The 27,050-nt window shown below is 44.2% G+C and overlaps 2 protein-coding genes and 1 pseudogene across 7 annotated transcripts in view; 2 read left to right on the top strand and 1 right to left on the bottom strand.

Moving 5' to 3' along the window:
- The window catches only part of ENTPD5 (ectonucleoside triphosphate diphosphohydrolase 5 (inactive)), a 55,480-nt gene extending 49,327 nt beyond the window's left edge, over positions 1 to 6,153 (bottom strand). Inside the window, exons 1-2 of one of the 3 annotated variants that reach the window (XM_053601765.1) lie at positions 6,116 to 6,153; positions 3,128 to 3,206 (exon numbers count right to left, since the gene is read on the bottom strand). The gene's annotated coding sequence lies outside the window, so the exon portion shown is untranslated. Of the gene's footprint in view, positions 1 to 3,127; positions 3,207 to 5,907; positions 6,028 to 6,115 lie in introns of those variants that run through there. The other 2 variants (XM_053601762.1, XM_053601763.1) reach the window with 2 other exon arrangements.
- A 73-nt stretch (positions 6,154 to 6,226) lies between these two features.
- BBOF1 (basal body orientation factor 1) overlaps positions 6,227 to 27,050 on the top strand; it is a 44,683-nt gene continuing 23,859 nt past the window's right edge. For 2 of the 4 annotated variants that reach the window (XM_053601744.1, XM_053601743.1), the window contains exons 1-4: positions 6,227 to 6,406; positions 9,280 to 9,508; positions 15,513 to 15,578; positions 18,307 to 18,450. In XM_053601744.1, coding sequence (XP_053457719.1) covers positions 6,351 to 6,406; positions 9,280 to 9,508; positions 15,513 to 15,578; positions 18,307 to 18,450 — 495 coding nt within the window. In that variant the 5' untranslated portion in view covers positions 6,227 to 6,350. Of the gene's footprint in view, positions 6,512 to 9,279; positions 9,509 to 15,512; positions 15,579 to 18,306; positions 18,451 to 27,050 lie in introns of all 4 variants that reach the window. The other 2 variants (XM_053601745.1, XM_053601747.1) reach the window with 2 other exon arrangements.
- Positions 23,598 to 25,057, top strand: LOC128593811 (WD repeat-containing protein 55-like; annotated as a pseudogene).

Below are 27,050 nucleotides of genomic sequence, written 5' to 3'. Positions count from 1 at the left end.
AGACTCTGTCTCAACAACAACAACAAAAAAATGAGCCCAATCTAATTAAACTATTTCTTTTTTTGTAGAGACAGAGTCTCACTTTATGGCCCTCGGTAGAGTGCCGTGGCCTCACACAGCTCACAGCAACCTCCAACTCCTGGGCTTAAGCGATTCTCTTGCCTCAGCCTCCCAAGTAGCTGGGACTACAGGCGCCCGCCACAACGCCCTGCTATTCTTTGGTTGCAGTTTGGCCGGGGCCGGGTTTGAACCCGTCACCCTCGGTATATGGGGCCGGAGCCCTACCAACTGAGCCACAGGTGCCGCCCTAAACTATTTCTTATCTCAAGCACACTCTGAATTTCATTCACAGTGTTCTACCTTCCCTCTCCATTCAGTCCACCTTTTTTTTTTTTTTAGAGACAGAGTCTTACTTTGTCATCCTCGATAGAGTGCTGTGGCATCATAACTCACAGCAACCTCAAACTCTTGGGCTCAAGTGATTCTCTTGCCTCAGCTTCCCGAGTACCTGGGACTACAGGCGTTTACCACAATGCCCAGCTATTTTTAGAGCCAGGGTCTCACTCTAGGTTAGGCTGGTCTGAAACTCATGAGTTCAAGCAATCCGCCCACCTCGGCTTCCCAGAGTGCTAGAAATTATAGGCATGAGCCACCAGGCCTAGCCTACTGAATGTTTCTTAAATGAATGAACATCTGACAGATCTATGAAATGGAGTACAGAAAAGCGGGCCTGAAATTTGGGTATGTAATTTTTGCTAGAGAACTGATTTTTAATCTTGGGCTAATGGCTTTGTCAAGATGCCTGCCTAATAAAAACAATACACCAAAACAATGAACTATTCTATATTATTTTGCAAATAAAGTGCCAATGTTAACTACTGTAGAATAGTATATTATTAATAACTTGTATAAAACAGTAAATGTTAAAACTGATCTAAAATTGGTAAATTAGATTTAGATTACCTGGAGCAGTGGCTAACACCTGTAATCCTAGCACTATGGGAGGCCGAGTGGGTGGATTACCTGATCTTACAGGTTTGAGACCAGCCTGAGGCAGAGTGAGACCCCATCTCTAAAAACAGGTAGGCATTGAGGCGGGTGCCTGTAGTCCCAGCTATTTAGGAGGCTGAGGCAAGAGAATCACTTGGGTCCAAGAGTTTGAGGTTGCTGTGAGCTACCACGTCACAGCACTCAACCCCAGGGTGACTTAGTAACATTCTGTCTCCAAAAATAACAAAACAAAATAAGTAAAATAAATTAAAATAGGTAAGATTAAATTTTTGACCTTCAGGATTTTTTATAATGACCCTGCATGAAGAAGCACAGTCCACTGCACCCTTGTAAGTGAATCAGTCTTGTTTGTGCTCCTTGAAGTTACAAGATCCTGAGAAGGGACATTTCCAGTACTTGGGCTAGGTATGAATTTTGGGGGATATTCTCCTCCAGCTCACATAAGCAGGGGAAAAAATGCAGGCAGTCACGCCTTAAAGGAAAGAATATCCTGGAGGGCTCTCCCCAAGTCGTAGCTGGAAACAGAGCATCTGCCTCGGGCAATGGACCGTTGCACTTAATCCCCTACCTCTATTTACACAAAAACTTTCAGTTACTAATATAGGGAAGAGGCATACAGAACAGACAACCCAGTCCTTTGTGGTTCATCTCCACTGTTGTTTATCTCCAAACAAGATATTCTTGGTTTAGAAAGGGGTGCACGTACTTTGCTGGATTAACTCTGATAAGGCATCTTTACCTTTTGTCTTCCTTGTTCTTGGATTATTTCTATCTGATGATTTTGGGTATATAAGAAAAGTGAATAAGAACAGCCATTTGCTGCTGCGCCTGAGCAAGCACCAGCCATCCCTTAATAAATCATTCATTTCATCTGCAGTGTCTGCCTCCATGACTCTGATTAGGCCAGTGGATAGCAACACCTGCATGGATGTGAACTAGTCTTCTTTTTTTTTTTTTTTTTTCGGTTTTATATACCATTTGAAATATTTTCATCAAACTGGTTAACATAGCTTTTACTGCATTTTCTTATTGTGTTAAGACATTTATATAAATTATATTTATATATTACTACACTTAGTAAATTTAATAGGGGGCAGCGCCTGTGGCTCAGCCAGTAAGGCGCCGGCCCCATATACCGAGGGTGGCGGGTTCAAACCCAGCCCCGGCCAAACTGCAACCAAACAATAGCCGGGCATTGTGGCGGGCGCCTGTAGTCCCAGCTACTCGGGAGGCTGAGGCAAGAGAATCGCTTAAGCCCAGGAGTTGGAGGTTGCTGTGAGCTGTGTGAGGCCACGGCACTCTACCGAGGGCCATAAAGTGAGACTCTGTCTCTACAAAAAAAAAAAAAAAGTAAATTTAATATGTACCCTTGTAAAATGCACCATAGGTGTGGTCCCATCAATTACTCTTCCTCCACCCATCCTCCTTTCTCCCCTCCCCTCCCTCTCCTCTTCTTCTTGAGCTATATAGTTGGGTTATAGCTTTCATATGAAAGCTATAAATTGGTTTCATAGTAGGGTTGAGTACATTGGATACTTTTTCTTCCATTCTTGAGATACTTTGCTAAAAATGAATATCACAATAAAATATCTATTAAATAGAATTCCATACCACAGCACATGCAATTAAAAAGTAGGATGAAAGTAACTCTCACAATATTCAGAAACACTGATCAGTCCCTTCAGATAGTTTGGAAAATAAATATGTTTATTCAGGATTCTAACGGCTGTGGAAAAACTAAATCTAAAGTTGTTCACCTGTCTGTTCCACTTACAGAGTAGAATTTGTTATCACTTGATTTCAAGGATGATTTATACGGAGAAACTGGTTCTTCAAGGTAAATCAGAATAAAGCCACAGATAACTTTACAAAGCAAATTGAGTTTGGAGCTACCAGAAGAAAAAATTAAAAATACTACCTATTTTGATACATAATAGTCCTAAATTCTTTATATGACTTATTGAATGACTTGAAAGAGAAAAATTAGTGTCATTGAGAAAAGACAGAGAATCAAAGCAAGAAAAATAACCCCATCACTCAGAAGCATACAAAGTGCATTTACAACTTGTAAACTTATAGAGATGTGCTCTCCCATGTGGATATTTGCCCTACCTACCAGGGCCATAATGATCTTGTCTGCATGAAGATTCAGCCAAGACACCCCATATTCCTTCGCTGACCGGGAACTAGGAAAACTACGGAGGAAAAGAATTACAAAACCAAGTCAGCAAAATACTAAGTAGTTTACTCCAAGTTTAAAAGCATTCTAAACAATGGAACATTTGGAATTTATTCAGCAAAATAATCCCTGAAATGTCACAGTAAGGTTACCCACCAGCAATTGTGGAAGGGAAAGCTACCATATGAATTGTTTTTTTTTTTTTTTTTTTAGAGACAGAGTTTCACTTTATCACCCTCGGTAGAGTGCTATGGCATCACAGCTCACAGCAACCTCCAACTCCTGGGTTTAGGCGATTCTCTTGCCTCAGCCTCCCAAGTCGCTGGGACTACAGGCGCCTGCCACAACGCCCGGCTATTTTTTTGTTGCAATTTGGCCAGGGCTGGGTTTGAACCCACCACCCTCGGTATATGGGGCCAGCACCCTACTCACTGAGCCACAGGCGCCGCCCTACCATATGAATTGTTAAACAGCAAATTCCTACTCTACTATCTGTACTGACAGATGACTATATAATCATCCAGTTCTAGCTGGGCACAGTGGCTCATGGCTATAATCCTAGCACTCATGGCTATAATACACCCAAGGTGGGTGTATTGCCTGAGCTCACAGGTTCAAGACCAGCAGCAGCCAGAGCGATACCTCATCTCTAAGAATAGCTGGGTGTTGTAGTGGGCACCTGTAGTCCCAGCTACTTGGGAGGCTGAGGCAACAGAATAGCTTAAGCCCAAGAGTTTGAGGGTGCCGTGAGCTGTGACGCCATGGTAATCTACCCAGGGTGATACAGTGAGACTCTATCTCAGAAAAAAAAAAAAAAATCATCAAGTTCTTTTGGTAAAGAACCTAGAGATTCAGAAGAATGTAGATTTGTAGAATCATCTCTACCAAAATATGAAATCTTAGCATTTCTCTTAGCCATATTCCTGTCAACAGGTTTATTTAAAAAAAGTATACTCAGGAGGCTGAGGCAAGAGAATCGCTGAAGCCCTGGAGTTGGAGGTTGCTGTGAGCTGTGTGATGCCACGGCACTCTATGGAGGGCTATAAAGTGAGACTCTGTCTCTACAAAAAAAAAAAAAAGTATAATACAACAAACCATAAAGCACTATAACTAAGATACTATATTAGCATTCTTTTTTTTTTGAGACAGGGTCTCAATATGTTGCCCTCGGTAGAGTGCCATCGCATCACAGCTCACAGGAACCTCCAACTTTTAGGTATAAGCAAGTCTCTTGCCTCAGCCTCCCAAGTAGCTGGGACTACAGGTGCCTGCCACAAAGCAAGGTTATTTTTTTTTTGTTTCAATTGTTTAGCTGGCCTGCACTAGGGTCAGACCCACCTCAGTGTATGTGGCTGACACCATAACCACTGAGCTATGGGCACTGAGCCTATAATCAATTTTTAAAATTAATTCTAGGGTGGCGCCTGTGGCTCAAGGAGTAGGGCGCTGGTCCCATATGCCGGAGGTGGCGGGTTCAAACCCAGCCCGGGCCAAAAAAACCACAAAAAAAAAAAAATTAATTCTAAATGTACAGTCTGTGGCAGAAGATGATACACTCTCTTTTCTGGAAGTTATCAACAGGGTGCATACAAAACTGTAACTTACAGATTCCATATCAAGGTTAACTCCTTCAATGTATGGTGATTCTACCCATGGACCCAAAGGAGTGTGACAGAGGGGAAAATGCACCAGAAATAAAGATAAGCCACAATCATGCTAGCAGACGGTATGCTCAGAAACAGGTTCATTAGTTCTCTCTAATCACAGAATTCAGAAATGCAAACTACTTAAGTGGAGGAAAAAAGGGAGGGAGAGAAATTAGAAGTCAAAAACCTGGGGAAGGGGTGTAACGAATTAGTTCTCCCTAGAGAAATGCAGAAAGATCTACAATGACATTTTAAAGAAATTTTTTTTTTTTTTTTTTTTTTTTTTTTTTGTAGAGACAGAGTCTCACTCTACGGCCCTCGGTAGAGTGCTGTGGCCTCACACAGCTCACAGCAACCTCCAACTCCTGGGCCCAAGAGATTCTCTTGCCTCAGCCTCCCGAGTCATTTTAAAGAAATTTTAAGTTTAATTTGAAATGGAGGATAAGGCAGAAGAGCAGAGCTTCAACCACAAATATCTCATCTGTTGGCTTGGCACTCAGAACACCACATCTTCCTTAACTACTCATTGAATTACTGCCTGATTGACTGCATAACCAGAGCTCCTCCTCTGACAAACAAGAATACTTTTGAGTACACTCCTTTTCAGAGGTGTATTCAGAATTAAAAAAAAAGACAGGAGCTTTCAACTTTATGCAACTTGTTAAAAAAGCGACCGTGCATGTGTGAGATATTATTAACAAAGGGGAATCCGAGGGCTGGTTCTGGGCGGGAAGCGTCGAGGACACAGGACAGAGTGGAGGCGAGGACCCTCTTCCCGACCCCGAAAGCAGCACTTCCCGTCCCACCCAGGTCGCGGGCGCCCGGGCGTCGTCCTTTGGAGGCTGGCAGCCTCGCCCTCAAGCACCGTCCTTCGGAAAGTCCTCAACTGCCTATCAAGAAAAGTTTGGCCTGGACCGTCCGCTGTCTGCCGCATCCCTTTCAGAATCAGCAAGAGTCCGAAGCTATGAAAGGGACAAAGAAAGCAAAGCACCCGGGTAGCGCCAGGAGCGGTGGAGGCGGGGCAGGGGCCAAAGAGTAAGGCAGCGGCGCGGAGAGAAGAGAGGAACGGACCGGCGGGCGAGACTGGAAACGCTGCAAAACGGGCTGGCTGCGGCTCGGGCGGCCGGAGGGGGCGGACCGGCAGGGCATTAAGCCTTCTGAGGTGAAGGCGCCTAGCCGAACGCGGCGCCGCTGCCCCGGGCCGGGCCGTTCTTGCCCCCCCGCCCGCCCCGCCGGGGCCCGGAGTAGGTTCGGGCGCCGCCCCTGCTCGCACACTCACCGCGCGCGCACCGCCCCGGCGCGGCCGCCCGCCGCCCTCGGCGCGACCTCCGCCCCGCCCCCCGCGTCCCGGACCCGCGCGGCGGCGCCGGGGCTACGTCACGGGCGCGTGCGCCGTCCGCGCGCCGGCAACCGCCCGGGAGGGACGTTATCCGCTAGGCGTGCTGGTTTCTTTAAAGACCGGGAGGTCACTGCAGTTGGATGCCCACGACAGCAGGAGCCCTGGAGAAGCCAAGATGCTGTCCAAGGGAAAGGACAAAAGGAAAGGCAAGACCAAAGGCAAAGACCAGAAGTAAGAAGAAGCCGCTCTGGTGCCCCCTCTCCCTGGACCTGCTCTCAGGGGATTTCGAGTCTGGAGACTGGGGCTCTCCCGCCCGTCAGCTCAGATGTCCTGCCTGTGAGAATTAGATCTCCCTTTGTTAATTTTGCTTGTCCCTAGCCTGACATATCTGTACTATGTGATCGAGATGGGTCACACAGTACAGTGAGATGTCTGGGTGATTAAGTGTTCCTTGTACATTTCTGGGGGTCCCTTTCGGTTCAAAGGGGACCAAAGGTTTCAAAACCTAAAGGATTTGACCAGACTGCGTAATTGTTGAGGTTTCTCCAAACTAATTGAGTCCCTGATGTGAGTGATGCTCTAGCATTAACCTCTTGCAGACCTGGAGTTGCTGCTAGATTGCCATTAGACCTGTTAAGTGAGTGACCCCGGTGGTTTCTGGACATATTGGAGTCATATATGGTGTCTAACAATACCGCATATGCGACCACAAGGGATTCCCCCAACTCGTGATGTTTATAGAGTAACTTAGTAGAGTAATTCATTCTAAATACAGAAAGCTTGGGGAACGTGGGAAGTACCAAAGGAGAATACATATCACCTGTAATCCCATCATCCAAAAATAACCACCAGTATCATTTGGGGATATTCTTTTTTTCTGTTATAAAATGATAGCTTGATGTACATACTTAGATGTAGCTCTTTTTCTTTTCTTGTACTAATATGTTTTCTTTTATAATGTCAGTTTTTTTTGACATAATTGCATAGTTAGTGTAACACTTTTTAAAGTGCTATACATTCCTGGAACTCACTAGCATACAAACACACACACACATATATATACACACATTTTTTTTTTTAGTTTTCTATTTTTGGGGCGGGGGAGGACAATCTCAAGCTGTCGCCCTGGGTGGAGTGCTGTGGTGTCACAGCTCACAGCAACATCAAACTCTTGGGCTTAAGCAATTCTCTTGCCTCAGCTTCCCAAGTAGCTGGGACTACAGTTGCCCACCACAACGCCTGGCTATTTTTTTTTTTTTTGGTTGTAGTTGTCATTATTGTTTGGCAGGCCCAGGTTGGATTTGAACCTGCCAGCTCTGATGTATGTGGCTGGCACCCTAGCCACTTGAGCTACAGGTGCCGAGCCTGTTTTCTATTTTTGTTCATGCATCATTAGGATGTATGTGAACACTGAGAACACTCAGGGTAACAGATCTTATTCCTTGGATTTTCTGTGATCCATTGTTTGAGAAACCCAATTTAATTTCTCCAGTCAGTATTAGGCATCCTTTATTAGAGGTGTCTAATTTCTTGCATCAAGTACTCAGCGCCACTTAGACCTTATACCTTCAGGCGCAGTCCATCACTACTGCCTAATTCATGCCAAAAAGGGAGATCAACAGCTGTCGCAGGCTAGGTGGTTGGGTGTGGAGCTGGCCTTAACTTAAAGAGAGCAAAGGTGGAAGTAAAATGAGACTGAGAGGGCTGGAGTGCCTGTAACCTTAGCACTCTGGGAGGCCGAGGCGGGTAGATTGCCTGAGCTCACAGGTTCAAAACCAGCCCAAGCCAAAGCGAGACCCTGTCTCTAAAAATAGCTGGGCATTATGGTAGCACACTCCTGTAGTCCCAGCTACTCCAGAGGTTGTGGCAAGAGGATCACATGAGCCCAAAAGTTTGAGGTTGCTGTGAACTATGATGCCGTGGCACTCTGTTGAGGGGGACAAGGTGAGACTCTCTCAAAAAGAAAAGATAAAGGGGACTGAGAAGCAGTTGTTGAGGAGTCAATATGGAAATTCGGAAGTTGACAGTATAGAAAGGTCAACACATTCCTATGTGTGAGAATATTTAGAATTCAAATATGTGTGAAGTCTTCATGTATGTTATCTATGTATTTATATAGCTTAGTGCCTACCACAAAGAGATTTTGCTCAAGCAATAAATCTTTATTTTGAAAAATCTCCTATCACTTTAATCTTTGAATCCATCCTTAAAAAAAAAAAAGTTGGGGGGGCTGCCTGCGGCTCAGTGGGTAGGGCACTGGACCCATATACCAAGTGTGGTGGGTTTGAACCCAGTCCTCACCAGCTAAAACAGCAGTGACAACTGCAACAAAAAATAGCCGGGCATTGTGGCGGGCGCCTGTAGTCTCAGCTACTCGGGAGGCTGAGGCAAGAGAATCGCTTAAGCCCAAGAGTTTGAGATTACTGTGATCTGTGATGCCATGGCACTCCACCGAAGGTGCCAAAGTGAGACTGTGTCTCAAAGGAAAAAAAAGAATTTCTTGGCCACCCCTGTGTAAATGATTCTGTTTGTTTCTCAGGCTTCCATTGCACTGTGGCACCAGCTGATAAAGTATTTAACATACTTGTCCTCGTGACTATTGATTTTATGTTTTGTCCAAGACCAAAACAAAACCCAAAACCACCCCACACCAAAACTGGAGAGGGGAGTCAGGGGAGGGGGGAGATTACAGGTATACTATGACTGTATGTTGTCATGCAGAGAGGAACAAAGGTAATGAATTTGCCGTAAAGAGAACCACGGCCCAGCACTGAGTGAGTAGGAATAGAAAAGAGAGTTTAAATATGGGAGGATCAAAGAAGTAAATGAAAAGATATAAAAGCTTTATGAAATGTATTTGACTTATCAATGACTTTCCTTTTTGTTTTTCCAGTCCTTTAGAGTTATACTCCAATGTTCCCCTCTTCTAGGAAGGTGTACCTCTTAACTCTTAAACGTGAATGCAAGTAAATATGTATTTCTTATTTATTCATTCATCCAACAATATTTTCTTTTTATCAGGCAGTGCCAACCAAAACAAGTTTAAAAAAAGAAAAATGTAATACTAGTGTAGTAGACTTATATACTATCCCCTTTTCATGCAGAATGGTGATAAAACCAGAGGAATCTGCCGTGGAAAGAGCCAAGGCCAATGCTGCCCTTTGGGAAGCCAGATTGGAAATAACAGAACTGTCTAGGATTGAGTATCGTGATACTTCCCGGAGACTGGCGAAAAGCAATGAGGAATTAAAGAAACAGCAGTATAAAATGGAGAAAGATACAATGTCTGTGTTAAGCTACCTGAAGAAGCAGGATCAGGAGAAAGATAATATGGTAGGTAGGTAGAAAGCCTCCTGAGCCTCACAGACTACCTCTGTGGTTACACTGGCATGGTTATATAGTTTAAGAATTTTAGTTCCGTGTCACACTTTATGGGGGCAAGACATGATTGCAAGAGGGACTTTACCTAACAATTGCAATCAGTGTAACCTGGCTTATTGTACCCTCAATGAATCCCCAACAATAAAAAAAAAAAAAAAGAATTTTAGTTCCTTGAAGTGTCACTGTATAGTTAAGACATTTCAGTTGACTTTAACTTTCCTTGAAGCAAGATGTTATTTTATTTTTATTTTATATTATTTTATTTTTTTTGAGACAGGTCCTTTCTCAGTTACCCAGGCTAGAGTGAAGTAGTATGATCATACAGCTTATTATGGCCCCCAACTCCTGGGCTGAAGTGATCCTTTTGCCTTAGCTCTCAAGTGCTAATCCCACCACTGCTGGCTAATTTTTTTATTTTTATATTTTGTAGAGACAAGACCTCATTATTGTCCAGGCTGGTCTCAAACTCCTAGGCTCAAGCAATCCTCCTGACTCAACCTCCCAAAGTACTAGGATTATGAGGGTGTACCACCAAGCCAGTGCTGGCAGGTTCAAACCCAGTCCAGGGCATGCTAACCAACGACAACTACAACACAAAAATAGCCAGACTATAGGGGTGGGCACCTATGGGCCCAGCTACTTGTGAGGCTGAGGCAAGAGAATCAGTTAAGTCCAAGAGTTTGAGGTTGCTGTGAGCTATGATGCCATGGCACTCTGCCGAGGGTGACAAATAAATAAATGTCTCAAATAAATAGATAGAAACATAAATAAGGAATAACAGATATCTTTTTCTTATAGTAGAATGCCAATTAGTATATTTCCAAGGAGTTGAAGGAGTTAGAAAAAAATGACCATTTGGCATCATGGTAATAACTGAATCAGTCAAGAATCACCAGTGGGGGGCAGCGCCTGTGGCTCAGTGGGTAGGGCGCCGGCCCCATATACCGAGGGTGGCGGGTTCAAGCCCGGCCCCGGCCAAACTGCAACCAAAAAATAGCTGGGCGTTGTGGCGGGCGCCTGTAGTCCCAGCTCCTCGGGAGGCTGAGGCAAGAGAATCGCTTAAGCCCAGGAGTTGGAGGTTGCTGTGAGCTGTGTGATGCCATGGCACTCTACCGAGGGCCATAAAGTGAGACTCTGTCTCTACAAAAAAAAAAGAATCACCAGTGGGGCGGTGCGTGTGGCTCAAAGAATCACCAGTGGGGCGGTGCGTGTGGCTCAAAGGGATAGGGCGCCAGTCCCATATGCTGGAGGTGGTGGGTTCAAACCCAGCTAGACCAAAAACCACAAAAAAAAAAAAAAAAAATTATCACCAGTGGATGCCAAAACTACTAGGTGAAAGGTTAATGAAGATAATTGAATAGTCTCAAAAATAGCTTCCCACAAATTACTTAATAATTACAAAAGAAAAAAATAGTAACATTTGGGTAGAAAAGCATGGCAGACACAATCCTGACCAGTTGATCAACACTCTTCACCTATCACCTCATCATATGATAAACTGAAAAAGATATATAATCACTTAGTATATGCCTGCTAAAAATGCATAACCTTAATCTACTCATAAGGATGCATCAGACAAGCCAAACCCTGGGCAAGATTCTTAAAAAAAATGTCAATTTAAAGACAAAAACTGAGAAACTGTTCAAGATTAAAGGAGACTAAGACACATGACAACTAAATGCAACATGTGATCAATAGTTGTATCCTGGACCAGAAAATAAAAAGTTGCAATAGAGGACATCATTGGAAAAATTGGTGGTAGAATTTAAATATGGAGTATACATTAAATAATAGTATATCAGTGTTAAATTTTCTGATTTGAATAATTGTACTATGTTAGAAAATATATGTCCTTTTTCTTAGGAAATAAATACTGAAGTGTTTAGGGGTAAAGGGATATGATATCTGAAACTTAACTCTTACATGATCCAGGAAGAAATTATATATAAACATGTATATATAAATAAGAGAGAGGGAAAGCAAATGTGGCAAAATTAATGTGTGTGAGTGAGGAATATATGAAAACTCTCTGTACTCGGGCGGTGCCTGTGGCTCAGTGGGCAGGGTGCCAGCCCCATATACCGAGGGTGGCAGGTTCAAACTCAGCTCTGGCCAAACTGCACCAAAAAAGTAGCCGGGCATTGTGGTGGGCGTCTATAGTCCTGGCTACTCGGGAGGCTGAGGCAAGATAATCACTTAAGCCCAAGAGTTGGAGGTTGCTGTGAGCTGTGACACCACAGCTCTCTACTGTGGGTGATAAAGTGAAACTCTGTCTCTACAAAAAAAGAAAGAAAGAAAGGAAAATTCTTCGTTTTTTTTTTTTTTGTGTGTGTGTGTGTGGAGACAGAGTCTCACCTCATGGCCTTCGGTAGAGTGCAGTGGCATCACACAGCTCACAGCAACCTCCAACTCCCAGGCTTAAGCGATTCTCTTGCCTCAGCCTCCCAAGTAGCTGGGACTACAGGTGCCCGCCACAATGCCCAGCTATTTTTTTTGGTTGCAGTTCAGCCGGGGCCGGGTTTGAACCCGCCACCCTCAGTATATGGGGCTGGCGCCCTACCGACTTAGCCACAGGCGCCGCCCCTCTTTGTATTCTTTAAAACTTTTTCTTTAACGGGTGGCACCCACATGCACTGAGGCTGCAGGTTCGAACCCAGCCCTGGCCAGCTAAATAACAATGACAACGCAATCAAAACATAGCCAGGTGTTGTGGCAGGCACCTATAGTCCCAGCTACTCGAGAGGTTGAGGCAAGAGAATCGCTTAAGCCCAAGAGTTTGAGGTTGCTGTGAGCTGTGACGCCATAGCACTCTACTGAGGGTGACATAGTGGGACTCTTGTCTTAAAAGAGAAAGTTACCTAAATCTGAGAAAAGTAAATAAAAACCACAGGGTGGCGCCTGTGGCTCATTGAGTAGGGTGCTGGCCCTATATACCGAGGGTGGTGGGTTTGGCTGCCAAACTGCAAAAAAAAATTGCGGAGCGTTGTGGGGGGCCCCTTTAGTCCCAGCTACTCAGGAGGCTGAGGCAAGAGAATCGCCTAAGCCCAAGAGTTGGAGGTTGCTGTGTGCTGTGATGCAATGGCACTCTACCAAGAGCCATAAAGTGAGACTCTGTCTCTTAAAAAAAAAACACCACACAATGAGATACCTACTATCAAGGAAACAAAACGGGTGCATGCCTATACTCTTAGCACTTTGGGTGGCTGAGGCAGGAGGATCACTTGAGGTCAGGGGTTTAAGACCATCTGAGTAGGCCAGGTGTGGTGGCTCACGCTTGTAATACTAACATTCTGGGAGGCTGAGGTGAGTGGATCACCTGACCTCACAAGTTTGAGACCAGTGTGAGCCAGAATGAGACCTCATCTCTAAAAGTAGCTGGGTATTGTGGCAGGGGCCTATAGTTCAGCTACTCGGGAGGCGGAGGCAAGGGAATCTCTTAAGCCCAAGAGTTTGAGGTTGCTGTGAGCTGTGACTCCATGGCATCTACCAAGAGTGACAAAGTGAGACTCTGTCTCAAAAGCAAAAAAAAAAAAAAAAAAAAAAACAGTCTGAGTGACAGTGAGATTCCACCAAACAAAAGTAGAAAAATTAGCTATGTGGGGCTCGGCGCCTGTGGCTCAAGTGGCTAAGGCGCCAGCCACATGCACCTGAGGTGGAGGGTTTGAATCCAGCCTGGGCCTGCCAAACAACAATGACGGCTGCAACCAAAAAAATAGCCGGATATTGTGGAGGGCACCTATAGTCCTAGCTACTTGGGAGGTGGAGGCAAGAGAATCGCTTGAGCCCAGGAGCTAGAGGTTGCTGTGAGCTGTGATGCCAAGGCACTTTACTCAGGACGACAGCTTGAGGCTCTGTCTCAAAAAAAAAAAATTAGCTATGTGGAGTGGTCGGTGCCTATAGTCCCAGTTACTCAGGAGGCTGTTAGAGGATTGTGATACCACAGGAGTTTGAGTTTACAGTAAGCTGTGGTGATGCCACTATACTCTACCTCAGGCAATAGAGTGAGACCCTGTCTCAAAAAGAAAAAAATAAAAACCACCCTCTCTTGGGCGGCGCCTGTGGCTCAGTTGGTAGGGCGCCGGCCCCATATACCGAGGGTGGCGGGTTCAAACCCGGCCCCGGCCAAACTGCAACCAAAAAAAATAGCCGGGCGTTGTGGCGGGCGCCTGTAGTCCCAGCTGCTCAGGAGGCTGAGGCAAGAGAATCGCGTAAGCCCTGGAGTTGGAGGTTGCTGTGAGCTGTGTGAGGCCACGGCACTCTACCGAGGGCCATAAAGTGAGACTCTGTCTCTACAAAAAAAAAAAAAAAAAAACCACCCTCTCCCCCCAAACCTAGAAAATAAAAGAAAATAATAGGTGTTGGCAATTATGTAGAGAAACTGGAACCCTGGTACGTTGTTGGTGGGAATGTAAAACGTTGCAGCCATTATGGAAAGCGATATGGAAGTTCCTCAAAAAATAAAAAATAGAATTACTAATCTCATTTTGGGTATATCTAAAAGAATTCAAAACAGGATCTTGTAGAGATATTTGCACACCCACATTCCTTATAGCATTATTCACAATAGCCAAGAGGTGGAAGCAACCCAAAATACCTATTGATGGTTGGGTGGATAAAGAAAATATGGTGTATGTATAATGGATATGATGCTTTTTTTTTTGAGAGAAAGTCTTACTCTGACACTCTGGGTAGAGTGCCATGGCATTATCATAGCTCACAGAAACCTCAAACTCTCTGGGCATTGTGATGGGTGCCTGTAGTCCCAGCTACTTGGGAGGTTGAGGCCAAGAGAATCACTTAAGCCCAAGAAAATTGTTTGAGTTGCTGTGAGCTATGATGCCACAGCACTCTACCAAGGGTGACATAGTCAGATTCTGTCTCAAAAGAAAAAAAAGAAACCTCACACTTTTAGGCTCAAGAGATCCTCTTGCCTCAGCCTCCCAAGTAGCTGGAACTATAGGCACCCACGACAATGCCTGCCTAGTTTTTCTATTTTTAGTAGAGATGGGGTCTCTCTCTTGCTCAGGCTGGTCTCCGACTCCTGAGCTCAAGTAATCCACCTGTCTCAGCCTCCCAGAGTGTTAGGATTACAGATGTGAGAGAGTGTTAGGATTACAGGTGGCCCGGGTATCATGCTTAATAAAATAAGCCAGTAGGCTGAGCATGGTGGCTCACGTCTATAATCCTAGCACTCTGGTAGGCTGAGGTGGGTAGGTTGCCTGAGCTCACCAGTTCAAGACCAGCCTGAGCCAGAGGGAGACCCTGTCTCTAAAAATAGCCTGGTGTTGTGACAGCGAGGAGGCTGAGGCAAGAGAATTTCTTGAGTCCAAGAGTTTGAGGTTACTGTGAGCTGTGACGCCAAGGCACTCTACTAAGGGCACCAAGTGAGACTCTGTCTCTAATATAAAATAAAATAAGCCAGTCACAAAAGGATAAATACTACATGATCCACTCATGTATTTGAAATCATATGATATGGAAAGTAGAAGGTGGTTGCCATGGGCTGGGGGAGAGAAATGAGGGAGAATTAGTATTTAATGGGTATAGTTTGAGTTTTAGAAGACGAAAAGTTCTAGAGATCTGTTGCACAATAATACAAATATACATAACACTACTGTGTTACACTTAAAAATGGCTAAGATGGGGGCAGCACCTGTAGCTCAGTGGGTACCATCCCCATATACTGAGGGTGGTGGGTTCAAACCTGGCCCCGGCCAAACTGCAAACAACAACAACAATAAAAATGGCTAAGATGGTAATTTTAATGTTGCATTTTTTACCACAAAAAAATCACCTAAGTAATTCGGATGATAGCCTTAGGTTAAGGATATGGGTATTTCCTATCCCCTCTTCACACCTTGGTTTTAGTATTATGTGAAAACCAGTCACTTAATAGTAAAGGTAGGGGGTAGAGCAATTTCTTCACCTTCCTGATGGTTATATCCATTTTCTACAGATTGACAAATTGAAACAGCAGTTAACTGAAACAAAGGAAAAAGCCCAAGAAGAGAAGGAAAAATTGGTGAGTTATCTCTAATATTTCACTTACTGAGCGATCAGGTTTCTGACGAGCTCAAGTATCTAGGATCCAATGAGACTATGTGAATAAGTTCTCTGAGCAGCTCAGCAGCCTTAAAGCCTACATCCCTGATCACAAAGAAGCTCAAAAATAACATGAAAATATGTTTTTGGTTTTTTTGTGTGTGTGTGAAAAGCAGTCTCACTTTGTCGCCCTCAACAGAGTGTGGTGGCATCACAGCTCACAGCAACCTCAAACTCTTGGGCTCAACTGATTCTCTTGCCTTAGCCTTCCAAGTAGCTGGGACTACAGATGACCACCACAATACCACTATTTTTAGAGGCGGGGTCTTGCTCTGCTCAGGCTGGTCTCTAACCTGTGAGCTTAGGCAATCCACACACCTTGGCTTCCCAGAGTGCTAGGATTACAGGCGTGAGCCACCATACCTGGCTGGTATTATGTCATTTTGTAATACCAATAACACCTGCATGAGACTGCCTATTTCCTCAGCTTCACCAAACTGAGTTTATTATCAATTTGATTTTAACCAATGACGTGAGAAATGATATTTTAGTAGTTTTCAATGTGAGTTTCTCTCTTTATGTGGTAGGTTGAACTGTTTTTCATGTTTGAGGGCCATCTGCATTTCTTTTAATTTAATTTTTTTTTTTTTTGTAGAGACAGAGTCTCACTTTATGGCCCTCGGTAGAGTGCCATGGCCTCACACAGCTCACAGCAACCTCCAACTCCTGGGCTTAAGCGATTCTCTTGCCTCAGCCTCCTGAGTAGCTGGGACTACAGGCGCCCGCCACAACGCCCGGCTATTTTTTGGTTGCAGTTTGGCCGGGGCCGGGTTTGAACCCACCACCCTCGGTATATGGGGCCGGCGCCTTACGGACTGAGCCACAGGTGCCGCCCTAATTTAATTTTTTTTTGAGACAGAGTCTTCACTTTGGTTCCCCTGGTAGACTGCTGTGGTTTCATAGCTCACAGACTCACAGCAACCTCAAACTCCTGGGCTCAAGAGATCCTCTTGCCTTAGTCTTGCCTTAGTCTCCCGAGTAGCTGGAACTACAGGTTCCCAGAACACCCAGCTAGTTTTTTAGAGATGGGGTCTTGCCTTTTGCAGTTTTTTGGCCAGGGCCGGGTTTGAACCCGCCACCTCTGGTATATGGGGCCGGCACCCTACTCCTTTGAGTCACAGGCACGGCCTATTTTCTTAGTTTTTAAATTGGTTTTTTGGGTTTTTTTTTTTTTTTCACCATACACTGGTTTCGTAATACCATTTGACAAACTTTCATCACACTGGTTAACATAGCCTTCTGGCATTTTCTTAGTTATTGTGTTCAGACGTTTATATTCTACATTTAGTAAGTTTCACATGTACCCTTATAAGATGCAGTTTTTAAATTGTTATTGGCCCTTTTCACCTCTTCCTTGTTCCTTTTCTCTCCTTCCTTTACTTCTCTCTCTTCTTCTTTTTCTTCTCTTTTATTCCCTCTTCCCTTTTCTACCTTCCTTTTCCTTTTCTTCCTTCCTTCTCTTGTAATCTTCTTTCTTTCTTCCTTTTTTTTTTTCTTTTTTTTTTGAGACAGCGTCTCACTATGTTGCCCTGGGTAGAGTGCTGTGACATCACAGCTCACAGCAACCTCAAACTCTTGGGCGTAAGCAATTCTCTTGCCTCAGCTTCCCAAGTAGCAGGGACTACAGGTGCCCATCACAACGCCTGGCTATTTTTTTGTTGCAGATGTCATTGTTATTTGGCAGGCCCAGGCAGAGTTCAAACCTGCCAGCCTCCGTGTATGTGGCTGGTGCTGTAACCACTGTGTTATGGGTGCCAAGCCATCATCTTGTTTCTTTGTTACGGATATTTGTCCTCACTTTGTGTCATAGCTATAGCTTACTAATTTTTTTTTTTTTTTGCAGTTTTTGGCCGGAGCTGGGTTTGAACCCACCACCTCCAGCATATGGGGCCGGCACCCTACTCCTTTGAGCCACAGGCACCGCCCTATAGCTTACTAATTTTTTTTTTTTTTTTGTAGAGCTAGAGTCTCACTTTATGGCCCTCGGTAGATGCCATGGCCTCACACAGCTCACAGCAACCTCCAACTCCTGGGCTTAAGCGATTCTCTTGCCTCAGCCTCCCGAGTAGCTGGGACTACAGGCGCCCGCCACAACGCCCGGCTATTTTTTGGTTGCAGTTTGGCCAGGGCCAGGTTTGAACCCGCCACCCTCGGTATGTGGGGCCGGCACCTTACTGACTGAGCCACAGGCGCCACCCTAGCTTACTAATTTTTAACTGAGGTCAAAGATGTTATTTACCCTCCTTACAGACTAAAGATTTCTTTAGTCTTCTCATATCTCTTTTTAATAAATATCCACATTTTCTTCCTTTCTATACAAGATCAGCTTACATAAAAAATTGTCCAGAATTCTTTTCTTTTTTTTTTTTTTTTTTTTTTTGTGGTTTTTGGCCGGGGCTGGGTTTGAACCCGCCACCTCCGGCATATGGGACCAGCGCCCTACTCCTTGAGCCACAGGCGCTGCCCCCAGAATTCTTTTCTTATTTAAGGCAGTTAGTATCTTTTACAGAAATTAAAACTTTATGTAAAAATAAAAAGGGCCATTTCTTCACAGAAAATATATAAATGGCTTACGGCTTTAACTGAAACATGACTCTGTGGGACTTCTATTCTTTTTCCTAACTCATTTACTTCTTTTTTGAATACAGGAAGAAAAGTATACCATGCAAATAAAGGAGCTAGAGGGACAGTTCCATCAAAAAGCCAAAGAAATTGGCATGATTCAGACAGAACTGAAGACAGTGAGACAATTTCAAAAGAGAAAAATCCAAGTGGAGAAAGAATTAGAGGATGTAAGTTTCTTTTCTTTTTTTTGGAAAAAAGGATTAGAATTACCTACTTAGACACTTGCAGAGCCTTATAAACATTTATTCCTGTGAGATAGAAACAAAATCTCTTTGACATTTTCTTTTTATGTTTTTTATTTTATTTTTTTGTTTTGTTTGTTTTTTCCTTCCCTCCCTTCCTCCCTTTGACATTTTAGAGATTATTTGAGTGAAAAAGGGTAAGGCATATCAGGTTAGGACTGAATGCCAAAGATCTTGACTTTAGACTTTTCTTTTTCTAAGCATTGATTTCTTTGTAAATCTCAGCCAGCATACTCTTATACATTTATCAGCAGGTGACCCTTTGGATTAACTTCAGTACATACATAAGAAACAAATTACTAGTTCTTGGAAAATATTGGGGCAAAAGTAATGAAGTCTTAGAGGAAAATATGTTCAAGTTGATGAATATTAGTTTTAGAAAAGTTTAGAAGGCTCATAGAGGTAGGGCTCAGGAGGGTGAGAACACTGAGTACTTTTAGAAAGTTTTTCTCACCTTGCTATGCTTTTTCTCTTACTTTTCTTGGCTCAGAATATAGTTGTAAATGGCACAAGTGAGTGCCATGCATGGGAGCTAAAATCAGCTTGGTGGCTATAGGCAAGTTACTTAATCTTTCCTTTCCTTTTTCTTTTCTTTTTGAAGAAATGGATTGAAAAGGAGTTGAGTGGAGACAAAACTCCCCTTCCTCTCTCCTCTCCCCCCACTCTCACTTAGCACACAGAAACATATTACCTTTCCTGGAGGTGCCCCCTGTCCTCCCTGACGAGGCTCCAGTGCTGCCGCCACCTTCTATAAAAGGAATGGCAAATGGGTGTTTTTTTCAAACGGACCCAGGTTGGCTAACCCAGAGCCTTAAGCTGAGAATTCTGTGAGCCCTGTGCTGTGATCTGTTAATCATGTCTGCCACATGTGCTGGAGACATGGCTTCACAGCACACCAAAGATCCTTATTGGTGAATCATCTTGAACTTCAGTGGTATAATTTTCAAAAGTTACAGACCTAACTCTCCTTCAAATTTAAAAATAACATGTGCTGGAGCCATATTTAACTCATTAACAAGGAAAGTAGGACAGTAGAGATGGTTCCTCACTTAACCTTTCTATACCTTGGTTTTCTTATCTATACAATGGGGATAAGCATATTCCTGTGGTCACAATTACTTGGAAAGCTGAAGTAGGAGGATAGCTTGAGCCCAGGAGTTCAAGTTTGCAGTGAACTATGATAGTGCCACTGCACTCCAGCCTGGGCAACTGAGCAAGATTCTGTCTTTTTTTTTTTTTTTTTTTTTTGCAGTTTTTGGCTGGGGCTGGGTTTGAACCCGCCACCTCTGGCATATGGGGCCAGCGCCCTACTCCTTTGAGCCATAGGTGCTGCCCTATTTTTTTTTTTTTAAGGGGTAATAAGAGTTACTATCTTGGCCAAGTGCAGTGGCTCATGCCTATGATTCTAACACTCTGGGAGGCTGAGCTGGGTGGATCCCTTGAGCTAAGGAGTTTGAGGTAAGCCTGAGCAAAAGTGAGACCCTGTTACTTCTAAAAAAATAAGCCAGGCAGTGTAGTGTATGCCTGAGAGTCCCAGATTTTCAGGAGATGAGGTAGGAGGATCACTTGAGCCCTGGAGTTTGAGCTATAATGTCATGGAGCTCTAGCCTGGAGTGAGACTCCATCTCAAAAAAAGAAAAAAAAATGGGTTACTATCTCTTAGAATTGTAGGATTAAACGAGACAATATATGTAAAGCCCTTAAAATAGTGCATGTCACATGGTTAGGATTATATAAACAGTGACATGTAGCTCTCTATTAAAAAAAAAAAAAAGCCCTTGATTTGTGTATAGCATTTGCTGATTTCCACATTGTACCTACTTTATTATAGCAAGGGATATAGTCATCTGAAGGCTTGATTGCAGCCTTAAGGATCTCCTTCCAAGATGGCATATTCATATTACTGTCAAGCTGGTGCTGGTGATTAGTGGGAGGCTGAAGCTTCTGCCTATACGGGCCCCTCCATAAGCTACTTGAGTGTCCTCATGATTTGAGGATTTCACCCAAGAGAAATCCAGATAGAAGCTATCTTTTTCATGACATAGCCTTGGAAGTCATCTAGCATTATTTCTGCCATATTCTTTTAGATAGAAGTGAATCCTTAAGTTTGGCCCACATACCAGATGTGGGGAATTCTATTTTATAATTTGAAGGGAGGAGTATCAAACAAATTATGGACTGACAAGCACCATACATACAGTCACAGCCTGAAGTATACACAGCTACAGGAATGATTTCGAGCTATCAGAGTTCTGATAATGTTCTGATCACCTCCCTCAAGAATCATCTTTAGTTATTTCTCCACTGTACACAGATTATTGTCCAGATACCTTAGTTTAAAAGCCAATACTCTTTACCTACTTAGGAACATTATTATCTCCTTATACTATACCAGCTACTCACCTCATAATCCCTTCAGTCTACCCAAACTGGGTATTTACTCATCCTTGAAGACTTGCCTGTCTTTCTCATGTTGTTCACAATGTATCTTTTATCTGGAATATATTTCTGATAGAGCTCTACCATTTAAAATATTACATGTCCTTCAAAGGCTCAGCTCAAATGCATATTCTCCATGAGACCTTCTCCCGGGGTCTCTCTTTTTTTTAGTCAGAGTCTCACTATGTCGTCCTTGGTAGAGTGTCGTGGCGTCACAGATCACAGCAACCTCAAACTCTAGGACTTAAGTGATTCTCTTGCCTCAGCCTCCCAAGTAGCTGGGACTATAGGCGCCCACCACAGTGCCCAGCTATTTTTTTTATTGCAGTTGTCATTATTGTTGTTTAGCTGCCCCAGGCTGGGTTTGATCAACTACCAGCCTCAGTGTATGTGGCTGGCTCTGTAACCACTGTGCTACGGGCGCTGAGCCAGTATTTTGTATCTCTTTTATACCACTTAGCCCATTGTGTCAAGATATTTTATTTATTTATTTATTTATTTTTGAGGCAAAGTCTCACTTTGTCTCCAGTAGAGTGCTATGGTATCACGGCTCACAACAACCTCAAACTCTTGGGCTCAAGCAATTCTCTTGCTTTAGCCTCCCAAGTAGCTGGGACCACAGGCACCTGCCACAATGCCTGGCTATATTTTAATTGTTATTTTTAGAGATGGGGGTCTCACTCTAGCTCAGGCTGGTCTCAAACTTGTGAGTTTAGGCAATACACCTGCCTTGGCTTCCCAGAGTGCTAGGATTACAGGTGTGAGCCACTGCAACTGGCTGGTATTTATTGCCTTTTCTCCTCTATTAGATTATATATTCTTTGTGGCATGAACAGTATGGTTTTTTGTATTCACTGAAATACAAGATATAATGCTTAATGAACCTTTGTTAAACAGTGCCTGGGTCTTTTCATGGAAACAAAATTGGAGGAATGTCAGTTCTCTAGAAGGAATATCAAGTTTTGTTCTATATTAAAATGCTTTAGATTTAGATTAATACAATTTTCCAGGAACTCTTAAAAATAGATATCCTATGTGTAGTCAAAATGAATTAAAAACTAATGCATAATCTAGAGGGCCATAACTTTTCTTAAAGAACAATGTTACCACCTAGTGGAGAGATAGATTTCAGAGCTTTCAGAGGGCTATTGGGGAAGACTTAAAATTTGAAGGCTAAAGATACTGGTTTAAGAGAAAAAATAATGTGATTCTGTGAAATCCCAACTGTGGCAGAACTAAGACAGATAGGGGCGGGCATTCATGAATTTAAATTTGGGAGGTATTCATTGGGGAAGAAAATTATGCCATTCATATAGAATTCCCAGTATAATTTTTTTTTTTTTTGCAGTTTTTGGCCAGGGCTGGGTTTGAACCCACCACCTCTGGCATATGGGCAGTGCCCTACTCCTTTGAGCCACAGGCGCTGCCCATTCACAGTATAATTTTAATTTTATACAAATTAAAAAGATACTGCCAGTCAAGGTGGCTCACATCTGTAATCCCAGCACTCTAGGAGGCTAAGGTGGGTGGATCACCTGACCTCATGAATTCGAGACCAGTCTGAGCCAGAGCAAGACCTCATCTCATAAAAAAATAGCTGGGCCAGGCAGGCTATATAGTCCCAGCTACTTGGGAGGTTGAGCCAAGCGAATTGCATGAGCCCAAGAGTTTGAGGTTGCTGTGAGCTGTGATGCCATAGCACTCTTCCGAGGGTGGCAAAGTGAGACTGTGTCTCAAAATAAAAAAAAAAAGATACTTATTGGCTGGATGTGGTGGCTCATGCCTGTAATCCTAGTACTCTGGGAGGCCAAGCCAGGAGGGGACCATTGAGCTTAGGAGTTAGACCAGAAACCAGCCTGAGCAAAAGTTGAGACCCCATCTTTACTAAAATAGAAAAATTAGCGAGGTGTTGTGGTGGGCACTGATAGTACCAGGTACTTGAGAGGCTGAGGCAGGAGGAGGGCTTGAACCCAGGAGTCTGAGGTTGCTGTGAGGTAGGCTGACATCATGGCATTCTAGCCTGGTGAGACTGTCTCAAAAAAATAAATACAAAGACACTAATTACATTTAGAATATCAAAAATATTTAAGGCATACATTTTAAAGAAAAAATGATTCTGTATACCTGATTAGTAGAAGATGGCATATATTGTTAGGTTGCAATTATTATTATTTTATTTATTTATTATTATTATTTTTTTTTTGGCAGTTTTTGCCCGGGGCTGGGTTTAAACACGCCACCCCCAGCATATGGGGCTGGCGCCCTACGCCGTTGAGCCACAGGCGCTGCCCTGCAATTATTATTTTTAATAGTTGAGTTTTTTCTTTTTTTAAGAGAGACAGAGTCTCACTTTGTCGCCCTTGGTAGAGTGCTGTAGCATCACAGCTCACAGCAACCTCCAGCTCTTGGGATTAAGCGATTCTCTTGCCTCAGCCTCCCAAGTAGCTGGGACTACAGGCACCCGCCACAATGCCCGGCTATTAATAGTTGAGTTTTTTAATAGTCCTGAGGAGGACCTTGACTCCACAGAAGCCCTGGCCCGGATCTGGGACACCCCAGAAGATACCGTGCTAGAAGTGCCAGTCAGTGGGCTGGCATTTCATCCGGCCTGTGACCTACTGGCTGTAGGGGACATGGACGGAGATGTGTTCGTCTTTTCCTACTCTTGCCAACAGGGAGAAACCAAGGAGCTGTGATCATCAGGTCACCATCTGAAGTCCTGCCAAGCTGTGGTCTTTTCTGAAGATGGGCAGAAACTTGTTACTATCTTCAAGGACAAAGCCATCCATGTTCTAGATGTGAAGCAGGGCTGATTAGAAAGACCTATTTCCAAGGCTCATGGTGCCCCCATTAACAGTCTGTTGCTGGTGGATGAGAATATTTTGGCCACAGGGGACGATACGGGTTGTATCTGTCTATGGGACCAGTGGAAGGAGGGCCCCTTAATGGATATGCGGCAGCATGAGGAATACATTGCAGACATGGCTTTGGGTCCAGCCAAGAAGCTGCTTTTGACAGCCAGTGGACATGGCTGCCTTGGTGTCTTCAACATCAAGAGACGCTGGTTCGAGCTGCTGTAGAGCCTCAATCTGGGGGTCTGACCTCTGTCACCCTCATGAAATCTGGGAAGAAGGTCACCTGTGGCTCCAGTGAAGGTGCCATCTACCTCTTCAACTGGAATGGCTTTGGGGCCACAAGTGATTGCTTTGCCCTGAGAGCTGAGTCCATTGACTGCATGGTTCCAGTCATTGAGAGTCTACTGTGTATTGGCTCTACTGATGGAATAATCAGGGCAGTGAACAACCTGCCAAACCAAGTGGTGGACAGTGTGGGCCAGCATGCTAGGGAGCCTGTGGAAGAGCTGGCCCTTTCCCACTGTGGCCGCTTCCTGGCCAGTAGTGGCCATGACCAACGCCTCAAGTTTTGGGACTTGACCTAGCTGCGAACTGTGATGGTGAATGACTACTGTCAGCGTAAAAAAAAAAAAAAAGGGAGGGCCGCTGCGGGCCCTGCGTAGCAAGGCTTGGAGCACTGATGACTTCTTTGTAGGACTCAGGGAGGAGGGAGAAGACACTGTGGCTTGGCAGGAAGATGAAGAGGAGAGCGAGGACAGTGACTGAGGGTAGGAACTGAATCTTAGGACAGGTTCTCACTGACTAAGAGTCTTTCTTGCTGGGCTGGTCCCAGAGAAGATTTGAATTTTAATACCCTTTTGCACAGCACAAGATGATGGACTCAGGACACTGATGTTAGGAAAGTACTTTAACTGCTACAGTACCTCACTCTACCAGTGTCAGACAAACCCTATGCTTGGGCAAGACAGCACAGACACAAGTATGTACTAACCAGGGGTTTAATATAAATACAACCAACACAGAAAAACTCAAAACTATACATAAGCGCAAACCAGAGAGCCAGTGGCAGGGACAAAGAACACAAGAATTTCTCACCCTTTGGCTCAGCTAGCCCCCCCACCTGCCCAATTAAAAAGGACAAATTAAGAAAATAAAGATTCATGCTAAAGTGAAAAAAAATAGTTCTAGTCCTTTTTGACAAAGTGGTAATACTAATTTCTGCAAATTTAGCTTAGCTGATAAGACAATAAAATAAAAGGCTTGGCGCCTATAGCTTAGCAGCTAGGGCGCCAGCCACATACGCCAGAGCTGGCGGGTTCGAATCCAGCCCAGGCCCGCCAAACAACAATGACAACTACATTCAAAAACTAACCGGGCGTTGTGGTGGGCGCCTGTAGTCCCAGCTGCTTGGGAGGCTGAGGCAAGAGAATTGCTTAAGCCCAGGAGTTGGAGATTGCTGTGAGCTGTGATGCTACAGCACTCTACCCAGGGCAACAGCTTGAGGTTCTGTCTCAAAAAAAAAAAAAAGGAATAAAATAAAAATACCCTATCCCAGGCTGCGTGGCTCAGTGAGTAGGGCGCCTGTATACAGAGGGTGGCATGTTCAAACCCAACCCCTGCCAAACTGCAACAAAAAATAGCAGGGCATTGTGGCGGGCGCCTATAGTCCCAGCTACTTGGGAGACTGAGGCAAGAGAATCACCTAAGCCCAAGAGCTGGAGGTTAGTATGAGCTGTGATGCCACCACACTCTACCAAGAGCGATGAAATGAGACTGTCTCTTAAAAAAAAAAAATACCCTGTCCCTCACAATTGCACTACCTGAAGGTAAACATTGTTATATACTTTGGTATATAGTTGTTCCTTTTTTGTCCTGCTGTCTAGAAACATATTTTAAAATGTCTATCTTGGGGGCAGCGCCTGTAGGCTCAGTGAGTAGGGCGCCGGCCCCATATGCCGAGGGTGGTGGGTTCAAACTCAGCCCCGGCCAAACTGCAACAAAAAAATAGCCGGGCGTTGTGGTGGGCGCCTGTAGTCCCAGCTGCTCGGGAGGCTGAGGCAAGAGAATCGCGTAAGCCCAAGAGTTAGAGGTTGCTGTGAGCCGTGTGACGCCACGGCACTCTACCCGAGGGCGGTACAGTGAGACTCTGTCTCTACAAGAAAAAAAAATATATATATCTATCTTGGGTAGCCCCCATAGCTCAGTAGATAGGACACCAGCCACATACACCGAGGCAGGCGGGTCAAACCCAGCCCAGGCCAGCTAAAACAACTGTGACAACTGTAACAACAACAACAACAAAAATAGCCAGGCATTGTGGCAGGTACCTGTAGTCCCAGCTACTTAGGAGGCTGAGGCAAGAACATTGTTTAAGCCCAAGGGTTTGAGGTTTCTGTGAGCTGTGACACCAAGGCACACCCATGGCAACAGCTTGATAATCTGTCTCAAAAACAAAAATCTATGTTGATTCAGATTAAGTCAAGAGAAAAGAACAAAAATAAAATACCTACTGGCTCGGTGCCCATAGCACAGTGGTTATGGCACCAGCCACACACAGGTTTGAACCCAGCCTGGGCCAGCTAAACAATAATAACAACTGCAACCAAAAAATAGCCAGGCATTGTGGCTGGTACCTATAGTCCAGCTACTTGGGAGGTGGAGGCAGGAGAATCGCTTGAGCCCAGGAGTTGGAGGTTGCTGTGAGCTGTGATGCCCAGGCACTCTACCCAGAGTGACAACTTGAGGCTCTGTCTCAAAGAAAAAAACAAAAACCCCGATGCGGCTTGGCGCCTGTAGCTCTAGCTGTAGGGCACCAACCACATACACCAGGGCTGGCAGGTTTGAACCCGGCCCGGGCCCGCCAAACAACAGTGACAACTACAACAACAACAACAAAAATAACTGGGCATTGTGGCAGGCACCTATAGTCCCAGCTACTTGGGAGGCTGAGGTAAGAGAATCACTTAAGCCCAAGAGTTTGAGGTTGCTGTGAGCTGTGACGCCACAGCACTCTACCAAGGGCAACATAGTGAGACTCTGTCCCAAAAAAATATGTAATAAATAAATAAAATACCTATATGCTATTTTTACAAAAGTGAAGTCATTATGTGCAAATTGCTAACTTGATTTTTCACTTTACATATTGTGGACATTTTTCAATGCCATTAAATAATTTTTCTTAAAATCTTTTGAATAGAAAAGGCCAGGCGTGGTGGCTCACGCCTATAATCC

The sequence above is a fragment of the Nycticebus coucang genome, chromosome 9, assembly GCF_027406575.1.
Source record: "Nycticebus coucang isolate mNycCou1 chromosome 9, mNycCou1.pri, whole genome shotgun sequence".
Lineage (NCBI taxonomy): Eukaryota > Metazoa > Chordata > Mammalia > Primates > Lorisidae > Nycticebus > Nycticebus coucang.
Note: the sequence above shows the minus strand (reverse complement) of the source record. Positions and strands in the feature narration are given on the sequence as shown.